Source organism: Sturnira hondurensis, unplaced genomic scaffold, assembly GCF_014824575.4.
Source record: "Sturnira hondurensis isolate 20B ecotype Veracruz unplaced genomic scaffold, ASM1482457v3 Scaffold0006413, whole genome shotgun sequence".
In the NCBI taxonomy this organism is placed as follows: Eukaryota; Metazoa; Chordata; class Mammalia; order Chiroptera; family Phyllostomidae; genus Sturnira; species Sturnira hondurensis.
In genome coordinates this window covers 18,840,140-18,862,788 of record NW_028079044.1, presented here as the reverse complement: position 1 = coordinate 18,862,788, position 22,649 = coordinate 18,840,140, and the positions used below count along the sequence as shown (strand labels likewise).

Sequence of the window (22,649 nt, the reverse complement as noted above, 5' to 3'; positions counted from 1 at the left end):
AGGTTGTTTTGTTCATGTGTTTTGATTAGAAGAGAGGGAAAGTAGAAAGAGCTATAGGAGCAAAGGCCTAGATGGAGTAAGTGTTCAGTAAAATTAGAAGGGTAGAGATTAGCTAGGTTGGTTGTATCTTAAACATAAAACTATAGTAAGTAAAGGGAATGAGATTCTCTTTGAGTTTTGAACAGAGAATGATGTGGCAGTAATATCTTTTTATATAGATTAGATATGGTGACACCCTGCAAGGTGGTTGGGAGAGTGTTGTCAGATAAAGCCCATTTCTGAGCAAAATCACCATTTCACCAACATGTATAAAGAAGGAAGTGTATAGTAGAGTTGTAGATGAAATGGTAGTTTGTACCAAAAAGTGATCATCATCAAATAGGACAAATAGTGTGGGGTTTTCATAGCATAAATGACTGAAGACCTCATGTTTCTCACCCTGCATTTCTATTGGTTATAAAAAAGTAGAAACTTCATAGAAAGTATAGGCATGGTCTGTGTCTTTTTTTTTTCCTTTCTTTTCCAAATAGAGAGGGCAGACAAGTTCTGTGACTGCTGACCCTGGTCCTGAATGATAGCCAAAGTACTATTTCTCTGAGAAGTGGGTTGGAATGAATTGTGCTGTATTCCAACAGGCTGGGCAGCAGCCAGTTTTAACTAATACAGTGTTGGGGAACTGCAAGACATTCTTGCTCACATCTGTTGGTAGATAAGAGCATGGATTGTATGGGGCCAAATTAACTGAAGTGCAAAATCTCAGCCTGGTCACTTACTTTGTATGTAAGTTACTTATTAGTATCCTCCTCATAAAACTATACATATCTCAGGGGGTTGTTGTAAGAAATGAATCAATCTAAGTAAAGTACATGTACAGTACTCTATAAAGATATTGTTATCCATGTACACAGAAGTGGGCAAAAGTAGGTTTACAGTTGTAAGTACGTGAAAGTTTGTTCTTTTCTAATTATTAATTATTGTAGTATTTATTTGTACTTATTCATACTACAACTGTAAACCTACTTTTGCCCGCCCCTGTATTTGTCTGTGCCCTTCTTTGGAAGGAATCCAAGAGACTGATAACTGGTTTTGCTACATATTTTTTTATGTTATAATGAATTCTGTGCTACTGTACACTCTTTTGTCAGACTCTAGTCGAGTTATTGGTGACAAGTATTCATCTTAGAAGAAACAACTGTCTAACAGAACCTTAAGCATAGTCTAATTGCTATATGGAATTTATTAGATGTAATTCCAAGGAAGTTGTGGCTTGGAGAAATAGGTCTCGTAAAATTTTTGGGTTACATTCCTACTTTCATTGTTTGTACATCTGAAGACATAAATATTAAGTGTTTGCACATTTCTAAGTATTTTTAATGCCTTCATCTTTTTTTCCAGTATTACAGCGTGCAATCCTCAGTTTTTCAAGATTATTTAGGAGTTGTAAATATCTCTCAGCACCTAGGACAGCACCCAGTGCAACACAGTACACATGAACTCTGGCTTAAGGTTTGGGGTTTGTGTTCTGGATTTGGGAAAGAAAAGAAGAGAAAGTTTTTTGGAAAGTTTAAAATTGTTCTACACACTTATTCTAAAAGTGTACGAAATGCAGAATGTTTTCGTGGCTTTGTTTCAAAATGTTTTACACTGGCTGTAGAACCCACTTCATGAAGTAGTTTGAGTTAAAATGATCTAATGTTTGTGTTTTAACTTTCAGCTTTGTGTTATTCTTGGAAAATTTCGCACCACTTGTGAATTCCTTGAACCTGGGCATTGCAAACCCACTTCTGTTGGGCCCATCTCCTTTGCACTTTGCTCAGATTAAGACTCAGTTGGCGCTTCAGCAGTTGAATGCCGTTGCCTCACATAGTTCAACACCACCTTATACTTTATTAAATCAGGCTTTCTTGAAAATAGCCATGTCGAGACCCAGGTTTAATCCTCGAGGAAACTTCCCACTTCAGAGGCCACGAGCACCTAACCCTTCTGGGATGAGGCCTCCAGGACCATTTATGAGGCCTGGACCTATGGGTCTTCCAAGATTTTACCCAGCAGGGAGAGCCCGTGGAATTCCACACAGATTTGCTGGTCATGAAACTTACCAGAACATGGGACCACAGAGAATGAATGTTCAGGTAACTCAACACCGAACTGATCCAAGATTGACCAAAGAAAAACTGGATTTTCATGAAGCACAACAAAAGAAGGGGAAGCCTCATGGTAGCCGGTGGGATGATGAGCCTCAGATACCTGCATCAGTGGGAGTGAAACAGAGTTCTGTAACACAGGTTACAGAGCCGACTCCTAAAGTGCAGAGCCGCTATACAAAAGAGAGTGCCTCAAGTATCTTAGCAAGTTTTGGATTATCTAATGAAGATTTAGAAGAACTCAGCCGCTATCCTGATGAACAGCTAACTCCTGAAAATATGCCATTGATTTTGAGGGATATAAGAATGCGAAAAATGGGGCGCCGATTACCTAATTTACCTTCTCAGAGCAGAAATAAGGAAACACTTGTTAGCGAGGCAGTTTCAAGTAATGTGATTGATTATGGGCATGCAAGCAAATATGGCTACACAGAAGATCCACTTGAAGTACGTATTTATGATCCTGAAATTCCAACTGATGAGGTCAAGAATGAATTTCGGTCACAGAGCATTTCTGCATCTGTTCCCGCACCAAATGTTATATGTAATTCTATGTTTCCTGTTGAAGATGTGTTTCGACAGATGGACTTCCCAAGTGAGTCCTCCAATAATCAGTCCTTTTTCCCAGTTGAAAGTGGAACCAAGATGTCAGGCTTACACATTTCAGGAAGACAGTCAGTCTTTGAACCTATAAAATCTGTCAGCCAGTCCATTAGTCAACCAGTTAACCAGACAATGAGTCGGTCTCTGATTCCTCCATCTATGAGCCAGCAACCTTTTTCATCGGAACTAGTTTCAGCTGTAAGCCATCAAGAGCGGATCCCACGTGAGCCTGTTATTAATTCATCTAATGTACATGGATCAGGAGGCAGTAAAAAGAATTACCAGCCAGAGCCTGACATTCCCATTCGGTCTCCCTTTGGGATTGTGAAAGCATCCTGGCTACCGAAGTTTTCACATACTGATGCCCAGAAGATGAAGAGACTTCCAACTCCTTCTATGATGAATGATTATTATGCAGCATCTCCAAGAATATTTCCACATTTCTGTTCTCTGTGTAACGTAGAATGTAGTCATTTGAAGGTGAGTGTTTTTAAACATCACTGTATAATGCTACTCAGCGCCCAAGTTTCCTCTGAATTCTCATGTATGCTGATGTTAACTAGGCATTAAGAAAATGGTAGAAGTTAATTTTGATTGCAATGTCAATGCTTGGTTGTAATCTTAGATTACATCCTAAGTACTGGATTGAATGTTAGCCTTTCTGTAGTCCTGTGACTGGGCGCACGACATGGTTTGTCCATGTATTTTAAACTTTTGATTACTTATCAGAAATTTATGCAACAAAAATATAATATAAACTGTATACTTATAAGACAGTGTCACATGAGTCAGTTTAAATAAGAGAATAAATAGAAAAATTTGGATTAAAACATTTGTACTATACACTTTGAAGAGAGAGTATACTGTAGCCATGCGGGTATCTACTTTTCTTGGGCTAAAGACGGTTAATGTCAATTTAAGTATTTCTTCATTCTGTCTGGACTAGGATTTTTAGTGTTTCACAGGAAGGAGTTTCTTAAAATAACTTAATCATAGTAAAATTGAATCAAAATGAATTATTTGGGTACCGCCTGTGGGCTCAGTGAATAGAGTATAAAAGTAATAGAAGTTTAGAGAAAAATCTTTTAAAAATAAAGAAGCTTTAGGTATCTTCATGGCTAGTACAACTAAAAGGGTATATTTTCAGAGGTCCGGAGAAGTAATGTAAAATATATTTTGATAGTAAGCATTGGTGGATTTGAGTAGGAATTTCCAAGTATGTTTAATTTACTTATATATGTTTGGAAACCATTGTTTCTTCCATTTACTGGTATGATTTGTAGATTTATATCATAAATGGTCAGGAAGAAGTGTCCTCCTCCTGGGAACAAGCTTTGATTCAAGGCCATAACATTGGTTGATACTTTGAATAGTTTAAAAACCTGCAGGTATTAATTCTCTTGTTTTTTCTCCTTCCAGTGCTGCCCTTTTGTCTTTATATTACACACTCATCAGGTTTCAGCCAACAAGAATCTGATACCTAGTGCTGATGCATTTGTGTTAAGATTAACAACAGCAAAGGAAAGCAGCATTTTACTGTATTTTAGCCAGATTTGCTGAGTTCTGATTAAAATAATAGTTGCCTTACCATGTCAAAGGGGATAGCAAAGTCTTGAAAAAATCTCAAAGTAATTTATAGTACTTAGTTACAATTTGCAAGTAGCTCTGGCTGAAGTTCTGAATTTAGTGTTAAGCTTTCTGTGTTTCATTTAATTTGAACTTTCAGTTAGCCATAATGAATCCAAGAAAAATATCTTAAAATACAGAACTTAAACATTTTAATTTTTATTCTGTAGAATAGAAAAGGTGTTCATTCATTTTGTATATACTGATTAGTAGTTTTATACATGAGTGTGTTGAGTGCCTAAGACACAAATGAAGAACATACAAAATTTAGATGTTCCTAAACAGTTTATCGAGAGTCTTACTGTCTCCTGATTATGCACCTAAGGAATTAAAAAAATAGAGAACAACAAATGGTTTGATGATTGTCTTTAACTTGTTTGGGTATGCTGTAGGAGAGAGGATTTCATATTATTACCTTGATTTCAGATTCATATCAGTTCAAGCCAGGGTTATCAATTTACCAACACCTATTATGCGTTTAGCAGTATGTAATTAAAAAGAAGTATAAATATACCCAGACATCAAGAAACTTGTCCAGTTAGATAAAACTAATTGAGGGTTGGTGACTAACTGCACTAAGTCTTTCTGTACTTGAATGATTTGGGAGTGAAGACTTAATGGAGTAGGTTGAAAGTGGGTATTGAATGGTGAGAATAGGCTTCACTATGCCTGGAGTAGGAGGAATTACATTTCAAATGTGAGCAACATATAAATATGAAGGGCCTTTAAAAGATAGCCTAAGAAGTTTAGACTTGAGGCAAGGGGCATTAGGAAGCTGATTAAAGTTCTTGATATGTGATGTAACATGTAGAAAGTATATTTTAGAGAGGTAGATGTGGTTGACGTGCACAGCATGAATACAAATAAGTGATCATTATAGAGTTCACAGAGATTGATTGCCATTTAAAACAAACACCTTTTAACAGAAGAGCACAGTAGAGCTAACCAGTGAATGTTTCGCTACCAGATTGCTAAATGATAGGGATTTATGAACATGGGCTTACATGATACAAGCTATCTCTCTTTTGTCTGTGATATATTTTTTCTTGCCTTCTATGTGTGCATATATATGACATTATAAATATGTTGCAAGTAAATGTAAATTAGCAATTGCAAATTTTTTTCTTGCTAAGTAACATCTGACAATATTATCCCCACCTCTGGAATCTAAAAATGTAGCCTGAAAAAGACACTACAGAATTGAAGTGTATTTTTATTTTTGAATTGGGATTTAGATGTTCACGGAGGAGCTATCCTGAATTTACAAGTTATGTCTTGTATGCCCTTGGTTCAGAAGGCTGTGCTTGGTTTAAAAGCTGTCTTTCTGGCTGAAATAATTCAGTTTGAGAAAGTATTGACAAAAGATTTTTGAGGTAGTTGGAGGTAAAGAGTGGACTCTGATATGGCTGGGTATTTTCACAGTTTGATTCTGAGCCCTGTCAACTCTGTAGTTCTTGCAGCATCTCCTGCTTGGTTAGGTAATTACCATGTTTTCTTTGGAGAGGCAGTACTGCTTTGGGATCTTTTTAAAATTTTCATAACTGTTTTTAGAGAGTCTTGAGACTGGGGTGGCACAGATATATTTACTGAGTTTAAAGGAAGTGAAGTGGACCTATTAAAGGACAGTGGGTGTTGGTGTTTGTGTGTGTGTGTGTAAAACTGGAGAAGGATATGCCTTAAATAGGGCAGTTATCAGCATCAGTTGATAGTTTCTATATGGAATACATGTCCAGAATTATATCTCTATACTTTTTCAAGAAAAGCTGATAATCTGGATTTGGGGGTAAATATCTCTGGATTTTTAACTGTTGGCAACTTAAGTAAACTCTTTATGGTCCAAATAAATCATGCTCAATTTACTACCTGTCAGTGCGTCTGTTTCATGTAAACAGTGTCCAATTACTGTCAAAGACATGGGTTTAGCAGTACTAGAGACTTGGTAATTGCCAGTCTCTACTAGCTTTCTGTTTGTATCGCTGAGCAGGATATGCAAACATTTCTTTTTTGCAATCCACATTTGTTTCTATGGCTTAATGAAATACTTTAGCTGGCAGGGGTGTCCAACCTGTGTGCCCCTGGGCCACATGCAGCCCTGGATGCCATGAAAGCAGCCCAACACAAGATCATAAATTTACTTAAAACTTTTTTTTGTTCATCGGTTTTCATTAGTAATGGTGTATTTAACGTGTGGCCCAAGACAACCCTTTTTCCAGTGTGGCCCAGAGACACCACCAGGTTGGACACCCCTGGTTTAGAGTTTTTCCATAACGCGTTGTTAAGTATTGGCAAGTATCTTTCACTTATTTTCAGGTGGTTTGTAACAAAGCAGGTTCCATAAAGTCAACTGTAGTTTTAAGTGGAAATTTCTAGTTCGTCTTTAGCAATAGCAAAATGAAATGTTTTGAAATGGAAATGAGTAATATTTTTCTCAAGGAAAGTTTTAATATACAGAACTGTTTAGTAAGTTTTCTCTCTATCCAAATGCTAGAGAAACAAAACTGACTAATATACATGTTGCTTTCAAATAATGTTTCACTTGGAGGACTGTATGTATTGCTTTTTTTAAACTGTATTGCTTTTTTTAATCATATGTATCTTTTAGGAGCTATTTATGGGTACAGAGTGTAATTTTAGCAAAGATTTGTAAATAAAGTAATGTTTAAGAAAGCATTTTGTTTATTGTAAAGCTCTAAATGAAGGGATGTGTGTCTTTGAAATGGTGTTACTTTCCCTTAAATCTTAAAAATAAATTAGATTTTGTCAACAGCTTTTCATATTTTACTAATCTTATCCTTTGCCAGTATAGTTTGGAATGGCACTGGCCTATGAGGTAGGATTTTTTTATTGTTAATGTTATTAGCTTGAATTTTAGAGGTAAAAGTCATTGAAATCCTAAATTTTGAAGATGCCATTTGAAATACCATTTTATTTATAGAGTTTTTGGTATTCTCTGGTGTGTTATTTTTATATGAGATGAGTTATTTCTCATCCATGGTTTTATTTTCTCCAAGTTTAAATGTATATTTGATTTCAAAATGAGTATACAAAGGTATGATTTTCTTGTATGCTTTCTATACTGAAATGATTTAAAGTGGCATCAATGAGATTTGGCATTAAATGCCTTTGTTTGGAGGCCTTTATTTTTGTTTTTAAAAAATTTTATTGAGTAACCAAATGCTATCTGTTAACTGGCTTTGTTTAATTTGGGGGGAACGTCAACTTAAAAGGCAAATTTCATAATTCAGCATGAGATGTATTCTAATTTCATCACTTTTCTCCTTTTACAATAGGATTGGATTCAGCATCAAAATACATCTACTCATATTGAAAGCTGCCGACAGTTACGTCAACAGTAAGAACAACTTTTTCTTTTTTATATGTAGCAAATTTATAAAATAATTAATACTCAGGTATGAATGTTCAATATCTTCTATGTGGTACTTTGAAGAAAAATATTTCTAGAAAACTATTGCCTGTTTTAAGTATTCATTTTATAAAAGTGTTTTTAATTTTTTTCCAAAAGGAAAGAAATGTGATAATTTCTTCTCACTTCTTCATAATTTAATCTCAGATAGATTTTTAAAAAAATCATTGGTTTATTTCTTGCTGGTTTGTGTTCCTTAGGATGGTTAATCTGTTTTAGAGTAGAGAGTCTTCCCTTCTCGTATCTCCCCCTCCCCCCCCCAAAAGATGGTACATAACTAAAAACTACCTGATTCAGACATCAGTGTTTAATTTCAGGTCTAAAGCTCTCCTCTGGCTTATAACCTATTTTCAGAATAAGCGTTATGTAGTATGCTGGTTCCTCTAATTGCTTCTTGAATTCTTGCACCTTTTATTTCTTTAAGACAGGGTACCTATGAAATAGGTGAAAAGCGTGATTTTAACAGTATTCTCTTTTGTCCCTCAGAGTAACATAAAATTAAGTTGTGTTTCCCTAGCATCATTTTAAACATGCTGATAAGTAAATAACGAGTTCCTGGTCAGTAGACTTATAATACCATTTTCTTGGGCAAATGGATCTGTGGCAGCTGTTTTGGTTTTTGTTCTTTTTTTTTTTTTAATTTTTAGAGAAGAGGAGGTAGTGGGAGAGAAACAACTATTTGTTTTTCCACTTACTCATTCAATGGTTGATTCTTTTATGTGTCTTGACCAGGGATTGAACCCACAGCCTTAGGTATTGGGTCAGTGCTTTAGCTGGCCAGCTAAGGCTGATCTACCCAGCTAAGGCTTTGTTTTGTTCTTTATTAAAATATCACCATTTTTTAAAAATTATTTAGGGCTCTAGTATTATGTGATAAACCTAACTCTAGTTCTTACGGTAAGAGAATGTATTAGCTTATTTAACTGGGAAGCTTAAAGAGTGGTTATAGTTTCAGAACAGCTGAATTGGATGCTCAACAAAAATTATAGTGTGAGAAATATTTTGGTTTCTTGGTTGTTCTCTTTTGCTTTGGTACACTTTTCAGGCACACTTTTCTCCACAGAACAAAATGACCCCCATAGTTCTGGACTTAAGTGATCTGTATAAGCTAGCCATTTCAGGACTTAAAAAGAAGTAAGCACCTCTTTCCTCATAACTGCAGCACAAATCCTTGATTATGCTCTTTTGGGGTTAGTTGTCATCTCTAAACCAATTAAAATGGTTGTGGGAATAGGATATTCTACCTCACTTGTTGTCATGTGCCTCTTCCTGGTGTTTGTGATATAAGCCCTACCTGATTCATGTAGACTAAGAATAGAGATTGGAGTTGCTTTCTGGAATAGATTCTGTACAGACAAACATAGATTATCATGTAGAGAAAATTGTTACCTATATTGGATTAGGCCTACAGTCACTGTAAATAGAAAATCCTTAAGCTGCAAATTTTCCTGAAGATACCCTATGGAGTGTCTGAATTTTGTGAAGATAAGAGATTTAGGGGGTAGGAATTAGTTATTTACTCAGGGATTTAGGTAGGAGTGAGTTACTTGCTATAAGTAGGCATTAATGCTAGTAAGAGGATTCTAGTTACATGAACTGTCATTAACTTAACTAGAGCAAATAGCATGGATACCTTCTGTTAAAGCCTTTTCTGTAAATAATCTTTTTTCATGCACGTTTTTACAAGCGTGTGCTTTCCTTGCTTGCCACTTTAATACTCTATCCTACATTTTTACCTTTTCAGGTCGTATGATTTTGAATAATTCCTTCATGGCTTTCTTTCCATTGCAAAAAATAAAAATAAGTAATAATAATTAATAGATAACCTTGATTTGGTTAGGTGCTTGGGATCCTTCCATGGCCAAATAGTATATGGTACTCTCTATTCTTTGTATTTTTTTATTTTTATTTTTTATTTTTAATATATTTTATTGATTATACCATTACAGTTGTTCTATTCCCCCCCCTTCATTCCCCTCCACCCGCACACTCCCTCCCCCGCCATTCTCCCTCCCCGTAGTTTATAACCATGTGTCTCAAGTTCTTTAGATTCTATATTTCCCCCACTATTCTTGCCCTCCCCCCTATCTGTTTTCTACCTACCATCTATGCTATTTTCTGTGCCTTCTCCCCCCTTCTCCTCCTCCCACTCCCCTGTTGCTAACCCTCCATGTGTTCTTCATTTCTATGGTTCCACTCCTGATCTAGCTGTCCTCTTGGTTTGCTTTTGTTTTAGGTGTGGTTGTTAATAACTGTGAGTTTGCTGTCCTTTCACTGTTCATATTTTTCATCATCTTTTTCTTAGATAAGTCCCTTTAGCATTTCATATAATAAGGGCTTGGTGATGATGAACTCCTTGAACTTGACCTTATCTGAGAAGCACTTTATCTGTCCTTCCATTCTAAATGAAAGCTTTGCTGGATAGAGCAATCTTGGCTGTAGGTCTTTGGATTTCATGACTTGGAATACTTCTTTCCAGCCCCTTCTTGCCTGTAAGGTCTCTTTTGAGAAATCCACTGACAGTCTGATGGGAACTCCTTTGTAGGTGACTGTCCCCTTATCCCTTGCTGTTTCTAGGATTCCCTCCTTCATTTTCATCTTGGCTAATGTAATTCTGATGTGCCTTGGTGTGTTCCTTCTTGGGTCCAAATTCTTTGGGACTCTCTGAACTTCCTGGATTTCCTGGAATTCTATTTCCTTTGCCAGACTGGGGAAGTTCTCCTGTATTATTTGTTCAAATATGTTTTCCACTGGTGGCTGTTTCTTTCCCCCTTCTGGTACCCCTATAATCCGGATGTTGGAACGTTTCAAGATGTCCTGGAGGTTCCCAAGCCTCTCCTCATTTTTTTGAATTCTCATTTCTTCATTCCTTTCTGGTCGGATGTTTTGTTCTTCCTTCTGGTCCATTCCCTTGATTTGAGTCCCAGTTTCCTTTCCATCCCTATTGGTTTCCTGGACATCTCCCTTCATTTCAATTAGTTTAGCCTTCATAGGTTCCTCTAATTTGTGACTATAATCAACCAGTTCTGTGAGCATCCTGATAAACAGTGTCTTGAATTGTGCTTCTGAGAGGCTGGCAATCTCTTGGTCGCTGAGAGTTATGGGCTCTGGGACTTTGAGTTCTTCTTGTGCCATCTTTCGGGCTGTTCGTTCCTGTTCTGTAGCAGGATCGGAGCCCTAAGGTGTTCACTAGAGCAGGGCAACTAAGTCACTGGGTTGTGACGTTAAGTTGTATGTGGGGGCGGGGTCAACGAGGAACTATGGCGTCCCCTCTGCCACCTTCCGCCGAGGCCCCCACAGGTGCTGCAGCTGCCACTGTCACCGGGCCCACGTGTTTCGTCCCACTGCACGCAAGTGTGCCACCGCCGTCAGCCCTTGCCCCCTGGGGCCTGCGTGGTCCGTCTCACTGTGTGCGAATGTGCGACCGCAGTCAGTCTGCCCCACACCCTGAGTGGGTCTGGGCTGCCTGTGCGCCTAGGTCGGGGGATCTGTCCTGCCCGACCCTGCTCCACTGCTGGCTCCGCCCCTCTTACCGTCCCCATTGAACGGTTAGTGGTTGTTGGACTTCCGTATAATTCAATTTTCTGGGTTTTTTTTTTTGGCTGTGTTTTTGTTCTCCGAACCTTTGTTGTATTCAAACTTGGTTGTGGGAGAAGGCACAGTGTTTCCACCTATGCCTCCATCTTGGCGGAAGTTCCTATTCTTTGTATTTTTAAAAAATTATGCCTTTTAAAAAAATTTTATTTATCTTTAGAGGGGAAAGGAAGGAGAGAAATATCAATGTATGGTTGCTTTTTGTGAATCCCCTGCTGGGAACTAGCCTGCAACCCAAGCATGTGCCCTGAGTGGGAATTAAACCGCAATCCTTTGGTGCGCAAGCCCGAGCTCAGTCCACTGAGCTACACTAGCCAGGGCTGTTCTTTGTTTTTTTAAGCTGCCTTATGTTCCATTGCATTTTTATACCTTAATTTGTTTAGTCTTTCTTCTACTAATGTGTGTTTGGGTTCTTTTTTCTTAAGGCTAAATTCTCTTTGTCTCTTTATTCTTTTTGTCTTTGTTGGATCTTTCTGGACACAAGAGTTGTTGGTTAACTTGAAAAAAGATACAGAGTATCAGAGTTTTAATAGTAAAAATAATAAATAATAGCTACCTGCTTATTGAATGCTGGGCATTATTCTAAGTATTTTATATAATTTATTCTCCAAAGCAGTGAAATGTGATATGTATAATGATTATTTATGATTTTACCAATGAGGAAACTGAGGCACAAAGAGGCAAATTTCATATCACAACAAATAATAGGCACAGCTAGTGCCAGGGATCTTTGCTTTTCCCCTTCCCCGAACATTTTATTCTGAAAGATTTCTAAGCTGCAAAAAATTTGAAAGGATAGTAAGCATATATTATTCATCTTTATTCACCAATTATTAATATTTCCCACATCTATTTTATATCTATATATATGTTTTTTTAACTATTTGAAAATAAATTGCAAACATATGATAATTCACTCTTCAATTCAACATGTCTTCCACCTGTTTCCCAAATGCCTTTTATGGTTTCCTGCCTACCCCTGTAGCATCATTCCTAATCCAGGATTTCCATTCCTAATCCAGGATTCAATCAAGATTCATGTATTCCATTCTCTTAATCTAGAATGGTCCACCCTGTGGCCTTTATTTTTGAGGAGGACATTTTTTCATGATGTTGACTTATTTTGAAACATCCAAGAAAATTGTCTTGCAGAATATATCACATTCTGTACAATTTCTTCCTGATTCAGGTTGAACATTTTTGTCACGATTTTATAGGTGATGTGTATGTTTGTTGCATCATATTGGGGCCCAGATGTCATTTGCTTCAGTCCTTGTTCTTACCCATTGTATTATGTAGCATATGTAAGGAGTATCATGCTTCTGAAACATTTTAAACTAGGCCATATATAGACAGCCCAAACCCATGGAATAGTATATATGCATTATTTTTCTGTTCTGGGCAGTAGAGACAAGAACTTGCATTCTGGCTGTGAGCCTAGTGAAGGATGAACATTATTACCAACTCTTGAATAATAGTCCTCAAGCTCTTGTGAAATCATAAACTGCAAAAGTATGGAAATTCAATAACTTGCATGTGTTGACAACCAGCTATGTTTTGAGTATTGTACATATGAGAAAGCAAGGCTTACTCAAGTAACTGGCTTTCAAATACACAGCCATTAAATGGCAGGCTTTACCCTTAGATCCAGCTTTATTTGATTCCAAAGGTGTTGCATTAAAGCACTATACCATAAAATTAGAAATTGGTCTTCTCATATGGTACAGAGTAATGAAAGTTTTAAAAAGCGTAGGAGCAGATGAAATAAAATTATCCATATTTTGATAATTGTTGATGCTAGGTGATGGACACATTGGACTAAAGTTAACTTTTTTTTTTGGTCTTCATAATTTGTCACCTCAAAGCAAGAAGAAGGCAGTATAAGTTTTCTCAAAAGTCTGACAGTGGTTTTGTACCTATGTCTCATTGGTTAGAATCTATCACTGGCTATCTATCTTCTATGGAGGCTGGGGAAACAACTTAGTTTTGTTAGCCTTTATAGTAAAAGCAGGAAAAGGGAAAAGGCGTTGAGAATTGCTATCAAGTTAACCTGCTAACAATGTCTGAGACAAATAGCAATAAATAAAAACAACTTCATGTTTATTAAGTTTAAAAATTTTTTTTTCTTTTTTTCTTTCTGCAGTGCTACTTTTCTTTTTTTTAAGATTTTATTTATTTATCTTTAGAGGGGAAGGGAAGGAGAGAAGGAGAGAAGTATCAGTGTATGGTTGCCTCTCAGGAGTCCCCTGTTGGAAACTGGTCTGCGACCCAGGCATGTGCCCTGACTAGGAATTGAACCGCGATCCTGTGGTTTGCAGGCCTGCGCTCAATCCACTGAACTACACCAGCCAGGGCGTTTATTAAGTTTTTGACCTAACTTTATTTTCCTGTCAGGTGACTGTTGAAAAAGTCTCCTGCTTCCAGTTTCTGCATGGCTCTCTTCTTGGTTACTAAAATTCTTGAGTATTAGTGGTTTCTAATGGTTTAATAATCATTTCCAATTAGAGTCCAGATTCTCTAGAAAGTTAAGGATGAACATGTCTTTTTCTTACGCTTCTACAATGTTACAGTTCCTCCTTTCTTTTCTGTGATTACCCCTAAATCTCTTTCTTTGGGTTATCTTTGTCTTTTGTGCTCTTATGTATTGTTGTGCCTCAGAGTCTGTCCTCAGCCCTCTTTTTTTCCACAGACTCCCACTTTGTGTTAGTCTTTCACTTTTAGTACTGTAGTTACGGCTTCCACATGTCTGATTTCTAAATATCTCAACCCTCATCTTTTTTCCTAATTCCAGATATTTCTGATTATTCTGAAAATATTCCTATTTTCTCTTCAGAAATGTATTTGTCTCCCATTGCCTTTTATTTATGTGCAACCTCTTTACCTGATTTCAAGGACCTTCACAGTTTATCTCTGAGATACCTTTCCAGGTTTCCCCCTCATGATTCCTTTTCATCATTTTCATGCTTCAGCCAGAGTGGTTTCCAGAGTAGAACACATGTTTTGCTTCCACTTCTTTTCTTTATTTATTTTTTTGCTTCTTTTAAATATTTTATTGATTATATCATTACAGTTGTTGTTCTATTCCCTCTTCATTCCCCTCCACTCTGCACACCCCTCCCCCACAATTCCTCACTTTAGTTTATGATCACGTGTCTCAGGTTCTTTAGATTCTATATTTCCCATACTATTCTTGCTCTCCCCCTATCTGTTTTCTACCTACTGTCTATGCCATTTTCTGTACCTTCTCCCCCCTTCTCCTCCTCCCACTCCCCTGTTGCTAACCCTCTATGTGTTCTTCATTTCTATGGTTCCACTCCTGATCTAGCTGTTCTCTAGGTTTGCTTTTGTTTTAGGTGTGGTTGTTAATAACTGTGAGTTTGCTGTCCTTTCACTGTTCATATTTTTCATCTTTTTCTTATATAAGTCCCTTTAACATTTCATATAATAAGGGCTTGGTGATGATGAACTCCTTGAATTTGATCTTATCTGAGAAGCACTTTACCTTTCCTTCCATTCTAAATGAAAACTTTGCTGGATAAAGCAATCTTGGCTGTAGGTCTTTGGATTTCATGACTTGGAATACTTCTTTCCAGCCCCTTCTTGCCTGTAAGGTCTCTTGAGAAATCCACTGACAGTCTGATGGGAACTCCTTTGTAGGTGACTGTCCCCTTATCCCTTGCTGCTTCTAGAATTCTCTCCTTCATTTTAATGTTGGCTAATGTAATTCTGATGTGCCTTGGTGTGTTCCTTCTTGGGTCCAAATTCTTTGGGACTCTCTGAGCTTCCTGGATTTCCTGGAATTCTGTTTGCTTTGCCAGACTGGGGAAGTTCTCCTGTATTATTTGTTCAAATATGTTTTCCACTGGTGGCTGTTTCTTTCCCCCTTCTGGTACCCCTATAATCTGGAAGTTGGAACGTTTCAAGATGTCCTGGAGGTTCCCAAGCCTCTCCTCATTTTTTTGAATTCTCATTTCTTCATTCCTTTCTGGTCGGATGTTTGTTTTGTTCTTCCTTCTGGTCCACTCCATTGATTTGAGTCCCAGTTTCCTTTCCATCACTATTGGTTTCCTGGGCATTTCCCTTCATTTCAATTAGTTTAGCCTTCATATGTTCCTCTAATTTGTGACTATAATCAACCAGTTCTGTGAGCATCCTGATCACCAGTGTTTTGAACTGTGCATCTGAGAGGTTCGCTATTTCTCGGTCACTTAGAGTTATTGGCTCTCAGGCTTTGAGTTCTTCTTGAGCCATGTTTTGGACTATTCGTGCCTGTTACATATGAGGAGCAGAGCCCTAGGTGTTCACCAGGGCGGGGCAACTCAGTCACTGGGTTGTGACGCTGTATGTGGGGGCGGGGTCAAAGGAAATCATTGGCCTTTGCCTCCTCCTGCCGCCGGGTCCGCTGTGGTCCGTCTCACTGCTCACTCCTTTGCTTGATTTATCTGCGAACAGGAATGTGCAACTACACTCAGCCTGTCCTGCAATCTCACTGGGTCCGTGTACCCTGGCTGCCTGCGCGCCTGGGTCGGGGGATCCTTCCTGCCTGACCCAGCTCCGCTGCTGGCTCCACCCCTCTTAGCAGTCCCAGTTGAACGGTTCGTTGTTGTTGGACTTCCATATAGTTCAGTTTTATGTTCTTTGGCTGCGTCTTTATTAAACCTTCATTGTATTCAAACTTGGTTGTTGGAGAAGGCACAGTGTTTCCACCTACACCTCCATCGTGGCGGAAGTCCCCTACTCCTTTTCTTTGTTGCCTGATCCATGCCTGTTGTTAGACCTTTTTAAGGGCTACCTGAAAAGCAACATTTTTTTTGTGAATTCCCTCCTGATTCCTTCCAACCAATTGTATCTCTCTGAGGACCACTTGGTAGATTGTAAGGGGCACCATTCATGTATGTCATATTCTGTAGAGTAGTATCTGCTGGAGTTCTGCAAAATATGGGAAATATCTTCCCTTTTTAACTCCTACTTGAGCTTGTATCTTGTACCTCTTCTTTACTTTTTATGTGTACTCTTTGTTTTGCTTAAAAAATTTTGAAGTCTTTCAAGTATGGGGAATCTGTTTCTTTTCCCTGAAATGACTAATAGCATAATACTTTATTGAGTTAGATCAGCAATTTTCAACCTTTTTCATCTCATGGCACACATAAAGTAATTACTAAAATTCAGTGACACACCAAAAAGTATATTTTGCTGATCTGACAAAAAATTAGGTGTTGGCTGTTGTCATTTTTTAATTTTGAAAGTTTAAGGGAAAAGGGGTCAGTCCCCTGATTAGTCAGGTAACGAATGTTTTAAATCTTCTTGCATGGCACAATGGTTGAAAATCCACAGAATGAGATAATCAAAATATTTTATTTCCAAGAAAATTTTTGTATTAAAATAAATCACTATGTAAACAGGTTTTGTTTATTATGTAAACAGATATATTGCAGGGAAAGATCAATAGAGCCTTGCAGTCTTATTTTAAGTGTTAATTAATATTGTTTATTTTCAAAATAGATATCCTGATTGGAATCCTGAGATCCTCCCATCAAGAAGGTAATTATTTTTTTAAGCATTGTAACTGAATTTTCTTTTTAAAAGTAAGCAAGTACTTTTTTTTTAAAGGCATTGTTTTGAATTGAGTCCTGTTTTGACTCTTTTTATGTTTAAACAGCAGGCAAATGGCAAAACCTCCACAAATCTTTCTTTAGTTGCTCTAGATTAAATATACTTCTTCTCTGAACATCTACTTGTGTAGTTTGTTCTCAGAATACTTTATACTTTTTTATTATTTTATATTTGTGAAATCTTAGATTATACATGCTTAGAAGGCTGGGAATGGATTTTTTTTATGTTTATTGATTTTTAAAGAGAGAGAAGTATCAATGTGAGAAACATCGATTGGCAGCCTTCCATATGCACCTTGACTGGGGATTGGACCTCCAACTCAGGCATGTAGCCTGAACAGTAATTGAACCCCCAACCTCCTGGTGTAAGGGGCAGTGCTCCAACCAACTGAGCCACACCACCCAGGCCTGAGAATAGTTTTATTAAGCTTTGTATTCCTTAGGAGGGGGTTCCTATTCAATATGCATGTATACAAGTACAGCAGGTCAAAGAAATATTTGTAGATGGCATACTCTTTTAGGAAAAAGTGTTGAAAAATATTTTTTATATTCTGTATTTTACCATGTATAATGTACATTTTTTTTTTTTGCCTAAATTTTTGAGGGAAAAATAAGGATACACATTATACAGGGGTAGTACTAATTCTGTATCTATAAAAATGTTTTTAATCCTTTTATCTATGCTTATGTGTTAAAAATGTAACTCTAGACAGCAGTACCAATATCCATACGCAAAATAATAACCTGGAATACAATAATTGGTTTTGCTTCTAAATATAAATAAATAAATAAATGAATGAATGAATGAATGAATGAATAAATAAATAAATGGATTTAAAAATGAATGAAATGAAAGATTTTTTTCCCTGAAAGTTTGTGCCAAAAATGTGGGTGTACATTATATACAGGAGTGCATTATACACAGCAAAATATGGTAAATTATTTTATAAATTCTATATGACTTAATACTTTAAAAACATATTTGGTTGTAATAGTGGCACAGGAAAAACCCAGGAAATTGATGATGATATTCTTCTGTAAATTAGAAAAACAGAAATCCAAGTATTTACAAGGCCTGGTCATCTGTTCTAATTTCCTATTTCTCTCAAGGCTGAATTTCATCATCATAAACAAAGTTTTTTTTTTTAAAGATTTTATTTATTTATCTTTAGAGGGATAGAGAAGGAGAGAGGGAGAGAAATATTAATGTATGGTTGCCTCTCTTGCGTCCCATGCCGGGAACTGGCCTGCAACCCAGGCATGTGCCCTGACTGGGAATCGAACCGCGGTTGTCTGGTTCGCAGGTCCACGCTCAATCTGCTGAGCTACACCAGCCAGGGCATAAACAAAGTTTTATTTTTAATTAATACATGGTATCAGAGTTTGGTAGTATTAATAGTTTGTTTTTAAGAAAGTACTTCTGTCATTTAAATAGCTTAAATTTACACTAAATTGCTGAATCTTGTGTGTCTTTTTTGTATTTTGTAGAAATGAAGGCAATAGAAAAGAAAATGAAACTCCAAGAAGACGTTCTCATTCCCCCAGTCCTAGACATGCTAGGAGATCGAGTTCAAGTCACAGATTCCATCGATCTCGAAGCCCAACACGTTATATGTATAGACCAAGAAGTCGAAGTCCAAGAATTTGCCATCGTTTCATTCCCAGATATAGATCCAGGTCCCGTTCACCATATCGAAAGAGAATTCCATTTAGAGGTAGCCCAAAAAGCTATCGATCAGTTAGCCCTGAAAGGATATTGAGGAGATCAGTGAGATCATCAGGTACGCTTGTGATCATGAATAAATCTACTTATTTTGACTAAATTTTTTTAGATTTTTTGTTTGAGTTTTTATACTTGTATATTTTTAATAAGCTTGAAATGGTGAATTACCTACTACTGTCAAGATATAACCAAAGTTGACATTTGAGCTCTTCACCTCAGCTCTTTTTAAACTTTTTAAGAAACAAAATATTCTATTTCATTAAATTTTAGAATTGCTGTATGAAATGTGATCTACATTCCCTTTATTAACTATTAGAAGAAATGTATAAGACTGTATATATCCATCCAACATTAATTTTAAAAATCAAGGATATATAGACATCTTAGTTGGTCTTAGTCTATAATAATTGATTATCGACTTCCATGGATTACTCTAAAGCTTTTTGAAATTATTTATGTTTTCAGCTTGGATGTTCATTGGTTGTGACCTTGCCAGAAATAGCTCTATTATATATTGTATATATTCTTGGGGATCTTTTTAGAGGTCTGAGAGGTCTTCCCTATTATGACTACATATCTGAGTGAAGCTGGATTTTCTTTATATATTTCAACCAGAAAACGTATCCAGCAGAACGCATGCATAAGCAGATACAGGAATTTAGGTATCATCTTTTAAGGCCAACATTAAAGTGTTTGGAGAAGTGCACAACAGTGCTGCTTATCTAATTTGTTTTGGGAATTCAGGTTTTTCATAAAAACATTTTATCTTTGTCAGAACAGAAGTTTATTATTATTAAGTCAATTAATAAATGTTTTTAAAATACTATTTTTCTTTCTTAACATAATAAATATTGGTAAATATAACACAAAAACTTTTTGGAGTCCTCAAGATTTAAAAGTATAGAGTGATACAGAAACCAAGATTTGGAGACCACTGGTGTAAAGGAAGCTCTCTGAGTAATGGAATTTCATGTAAAAGTCTTTTGAGTGAAGAATTAAAGATTAAGAATTTGTTGTGTATATATACTTCCTATTTGGCCTGACAGTGGCTCTATGTGATAAGTATTTGGGCAGTTGAGGGGTGATGCTAGTAGTGGTGATGATGATGATGATTTTAATATAATGAGCCCTGGCCAGTGTGGTTCATTTGGTTGGAGTATCACCCATAGACAAAAGGTTGCAGATTTGATTCCCAGTCAGGGCACATTAGGTTGCTGCTTTGGTCCCAATCCAGGTGCATTTGATCCTCATCTGGGCGCACGCAGAACGGGGATCAAACACATCTGTCCCTCTTTCCCTTCTGCTCTCCCTTTCTGTCTCTAAAAGGTAATGAAAAAATGTCCTCTGCTGAGGGTAAAAGAAAAACAATAACAATATGATGAGATGGTTTCTACCTTAAGTTCTTTTCAATTAAAGTAGTACTTACATCCTTTTTACTAGATAGAAAAAGAGCATTAGAAGATGTAGCACAACAACCTGGGCATGTGTCAGAATTCAATAAACAGAAGCATTTTGAAGCAGTTGAAGCAATACAGTCACCAGCACAAAAGCCGAAAACTGGCAGTGGCTCAAAGCCATCAGTTAAATCTACAAAGAATGATTCAAGTTTAGGAGGATGTTCTACTCGCTACAAATCAAAGAATCTTGAAGATGGCACCTTATCAGAATGTAAACAGGTGTCTGATAAAGCTGTTTCTCTCCAGCGCAAGGTCAGTAGTTCTTTAATTTGTTAATGCAATTCTGTGCATACATTTAAAGAGAAAACAGAATCATCTGAATTTTTTATTTTTATTTTTGCCAAAAATTTGAAATCGTGATTTGTTAAATTCTGTTGCTATGGAATATTTTATTGTTTTTTCTTATAATAAATATAATTAACAATGCAATAATTCAAAATCTTGTTTATCAATCCTAGGGTTTGGCATTTGATCTGTCAAAAATGACATTTTGGTGGTTTGCTGTTTTTGATTAGTCACATAAGCAGATCATGATGAGATTTTGCCATCTGGGAGAAAGTGAATGTAATCACCAGTAGCATTAATGAATTTTTGTAATCTTTGTTAGTAAGCTGTAAGAGTTAATCTCTACTGAGAATAGATCATTGCAACCTGTTTTATACATTTTGCAGCACAGTTAGAAGTCAAATACTTTGTTGTTGAGTATAGAATAGTCTCTTTTCGGGGTACTGTTTTTTTTTTGGTTGTTGTTACTTTTAACCTGCTAGTTACGATACTGAGGTATTGTTTTATTGTTAAGTAAATTGATATTGTAAATAATATACAAAACATCTTGAGATTATCAGAATAACTCCTAATAGGTGAGATTATTAAATGTTTGTTCTAGTATTAAAAAGTTTTGCCCTGGCTGGTGTGGCTCAGTGGATTAAGTGCTGGCCTGTGAACCAAAGGGTCACTGCTGGTTTGATTCCTAGTTAGGGCACATGCCTCTGTTGCAGGCCAGGTCCCCAGTAGGGGGTGAATGAGAGGCAACCACACAATGTTGTTTCTCTCCCTCTCTCTCTCCCTCCCTTCCCCTCTCTCTAAAAAGAAATAAAATTTTTTTATTAAAAAACGCTTTTAAGTATTTAGGTACACATTATTTTTAACAGTGTCTGAGTACTTTAAACAACTATAGTTTGCTGACCCAAAGACCTTATATTTGGAGAGATAAACTTAAAATTATCAATCTGTAATTATATTTTGAAGAGCATTGGGAAGAAGTGTTGGAAATTTTGAAAAAGCTGAATTAGTATAACTTTTTTTCTTTTTTTAGTTTCAAGTTTTCTAGGTGGTGACAGTAGGAGTTTTAAAATTTTCTTTTTAAGTTAGTTTTTGAACCACAGGTGGTAAATTTGATAAAAATTTACTTAAATTGTATGTATTATATATGAGCCTTTTAAAATATTATAGCTATTAAGATATTTTCAATTGTTAGAAAACAGTGAACATAGCTGTAATTTCAGCTTTATTAGTGATGGACCATGCAGATTCATATAGAAAAATACTCATAGTTTTAGACCATTCCATAGGTCTTGTTTGTTATATAGTGCTTCTAAACAGAAAAGAGCATCTGTGATTGGTTACCTATAAACTCATTACCAATGATGGCTTCATGGGTGGTAAAATATAAGACATCTTACCACTTTTCTTTACCATTTAAAAACATTTTTAATTGTGGTAAAATGTTCAGAAAAGACTGTTTAAAAGACTAAGATTGATGGTTGAAGAATTTATATTAAGAATTTTTATTAGTGTCTTTGTGCATTGATTTTGTTTGTTTATAATTGTCTTTCATCCCAAAAATAGCTTCGGAAAGACCAGCCTTTGTGTTATGGTTCAGTTCTCCTTATATCTGAATTGCCAGAGGACGGCTATACAGAAGAAGATATTATAAAAATATTTCAGCCCTTTGGAAAAGTTAATGATGTCCTGATTGTTCCATATAGAAAGGAGGTGAGTCATTTAGTCTGTTCTGAAAATACATACATAGTTAATGCTTTATGTGGACCATTGTTAGATCTTTTAGTTACTTTTACTATATACATGTATAAACTGTTTTATAAATATTGGACTCAAATGAACAGGTTCTAAAATACTGTTTTATGTCCTGTAGAACAGGGTTTGGCAGATAGTAGAGGTTTAGGCTTTGCATGCCATAGGATTGCAACTTCTCACCTCTGCCATTGTAGTGCAAAGGCAGCCGTAGGTAATATATAAGTGAACAAGCATGGCTGTATTTAAAAAAATATATTTAAAAACAGGTGGTGGGACTTGATTTGCCAACTATTACTTTAATAATCAACGAGCTTATACTAAAGCAAGTGATTCTGTTAGTATGGTAATTTTTATGTGTGGGTTGTATTCTTGTAAGTCAAAATAAATAAAATTCACCAAAAACTATGAATAGCCCTAGACTAAGCAGAG

At 36.4% G+C, this 22,649-nt stretch overlaps 1 protein-coding gene across 1 annotated transcript in view; it reads left to right on the top strand.

Moving 5' to 3' along the window:
• The first annotated feature begins 1,715 nt into the window (after positions 1-1,715).
• Positions 1,716-22,649, top strand: part of ZNF638 (zinc finger protein 638) — a 68,648-nt gene continuing 47,714 nt past the window's right edge. Inside the window, exons 1-6 of the mRNA XM_037048126.1 lie at positions 1,716-3,227; positions 7,664-7,725; positions 16,894-16,932; positions 18,492-18,784; positions 20,167-20,435; positions 22,032-22,178. Of these exons, the coding sequence (XP_036904021.1) occupies positions 1,917-3,227; positions 7,664-7,725; positions 16,894-16,932; positions 18,492-18,784; positions 20,167-20,435; positions 22,032-22,178 (2,121 nt within the window). The 5' untranslated portion in view covers positions 1,716-1,916. The remainder of the gene's footprint in view (positions 3,228-7,663; positions 7,726-16,893; positions 16,933-18,491; positions 18,785-20,166; positions 20,436-22,031; positions 22,179-22,649) is intronic.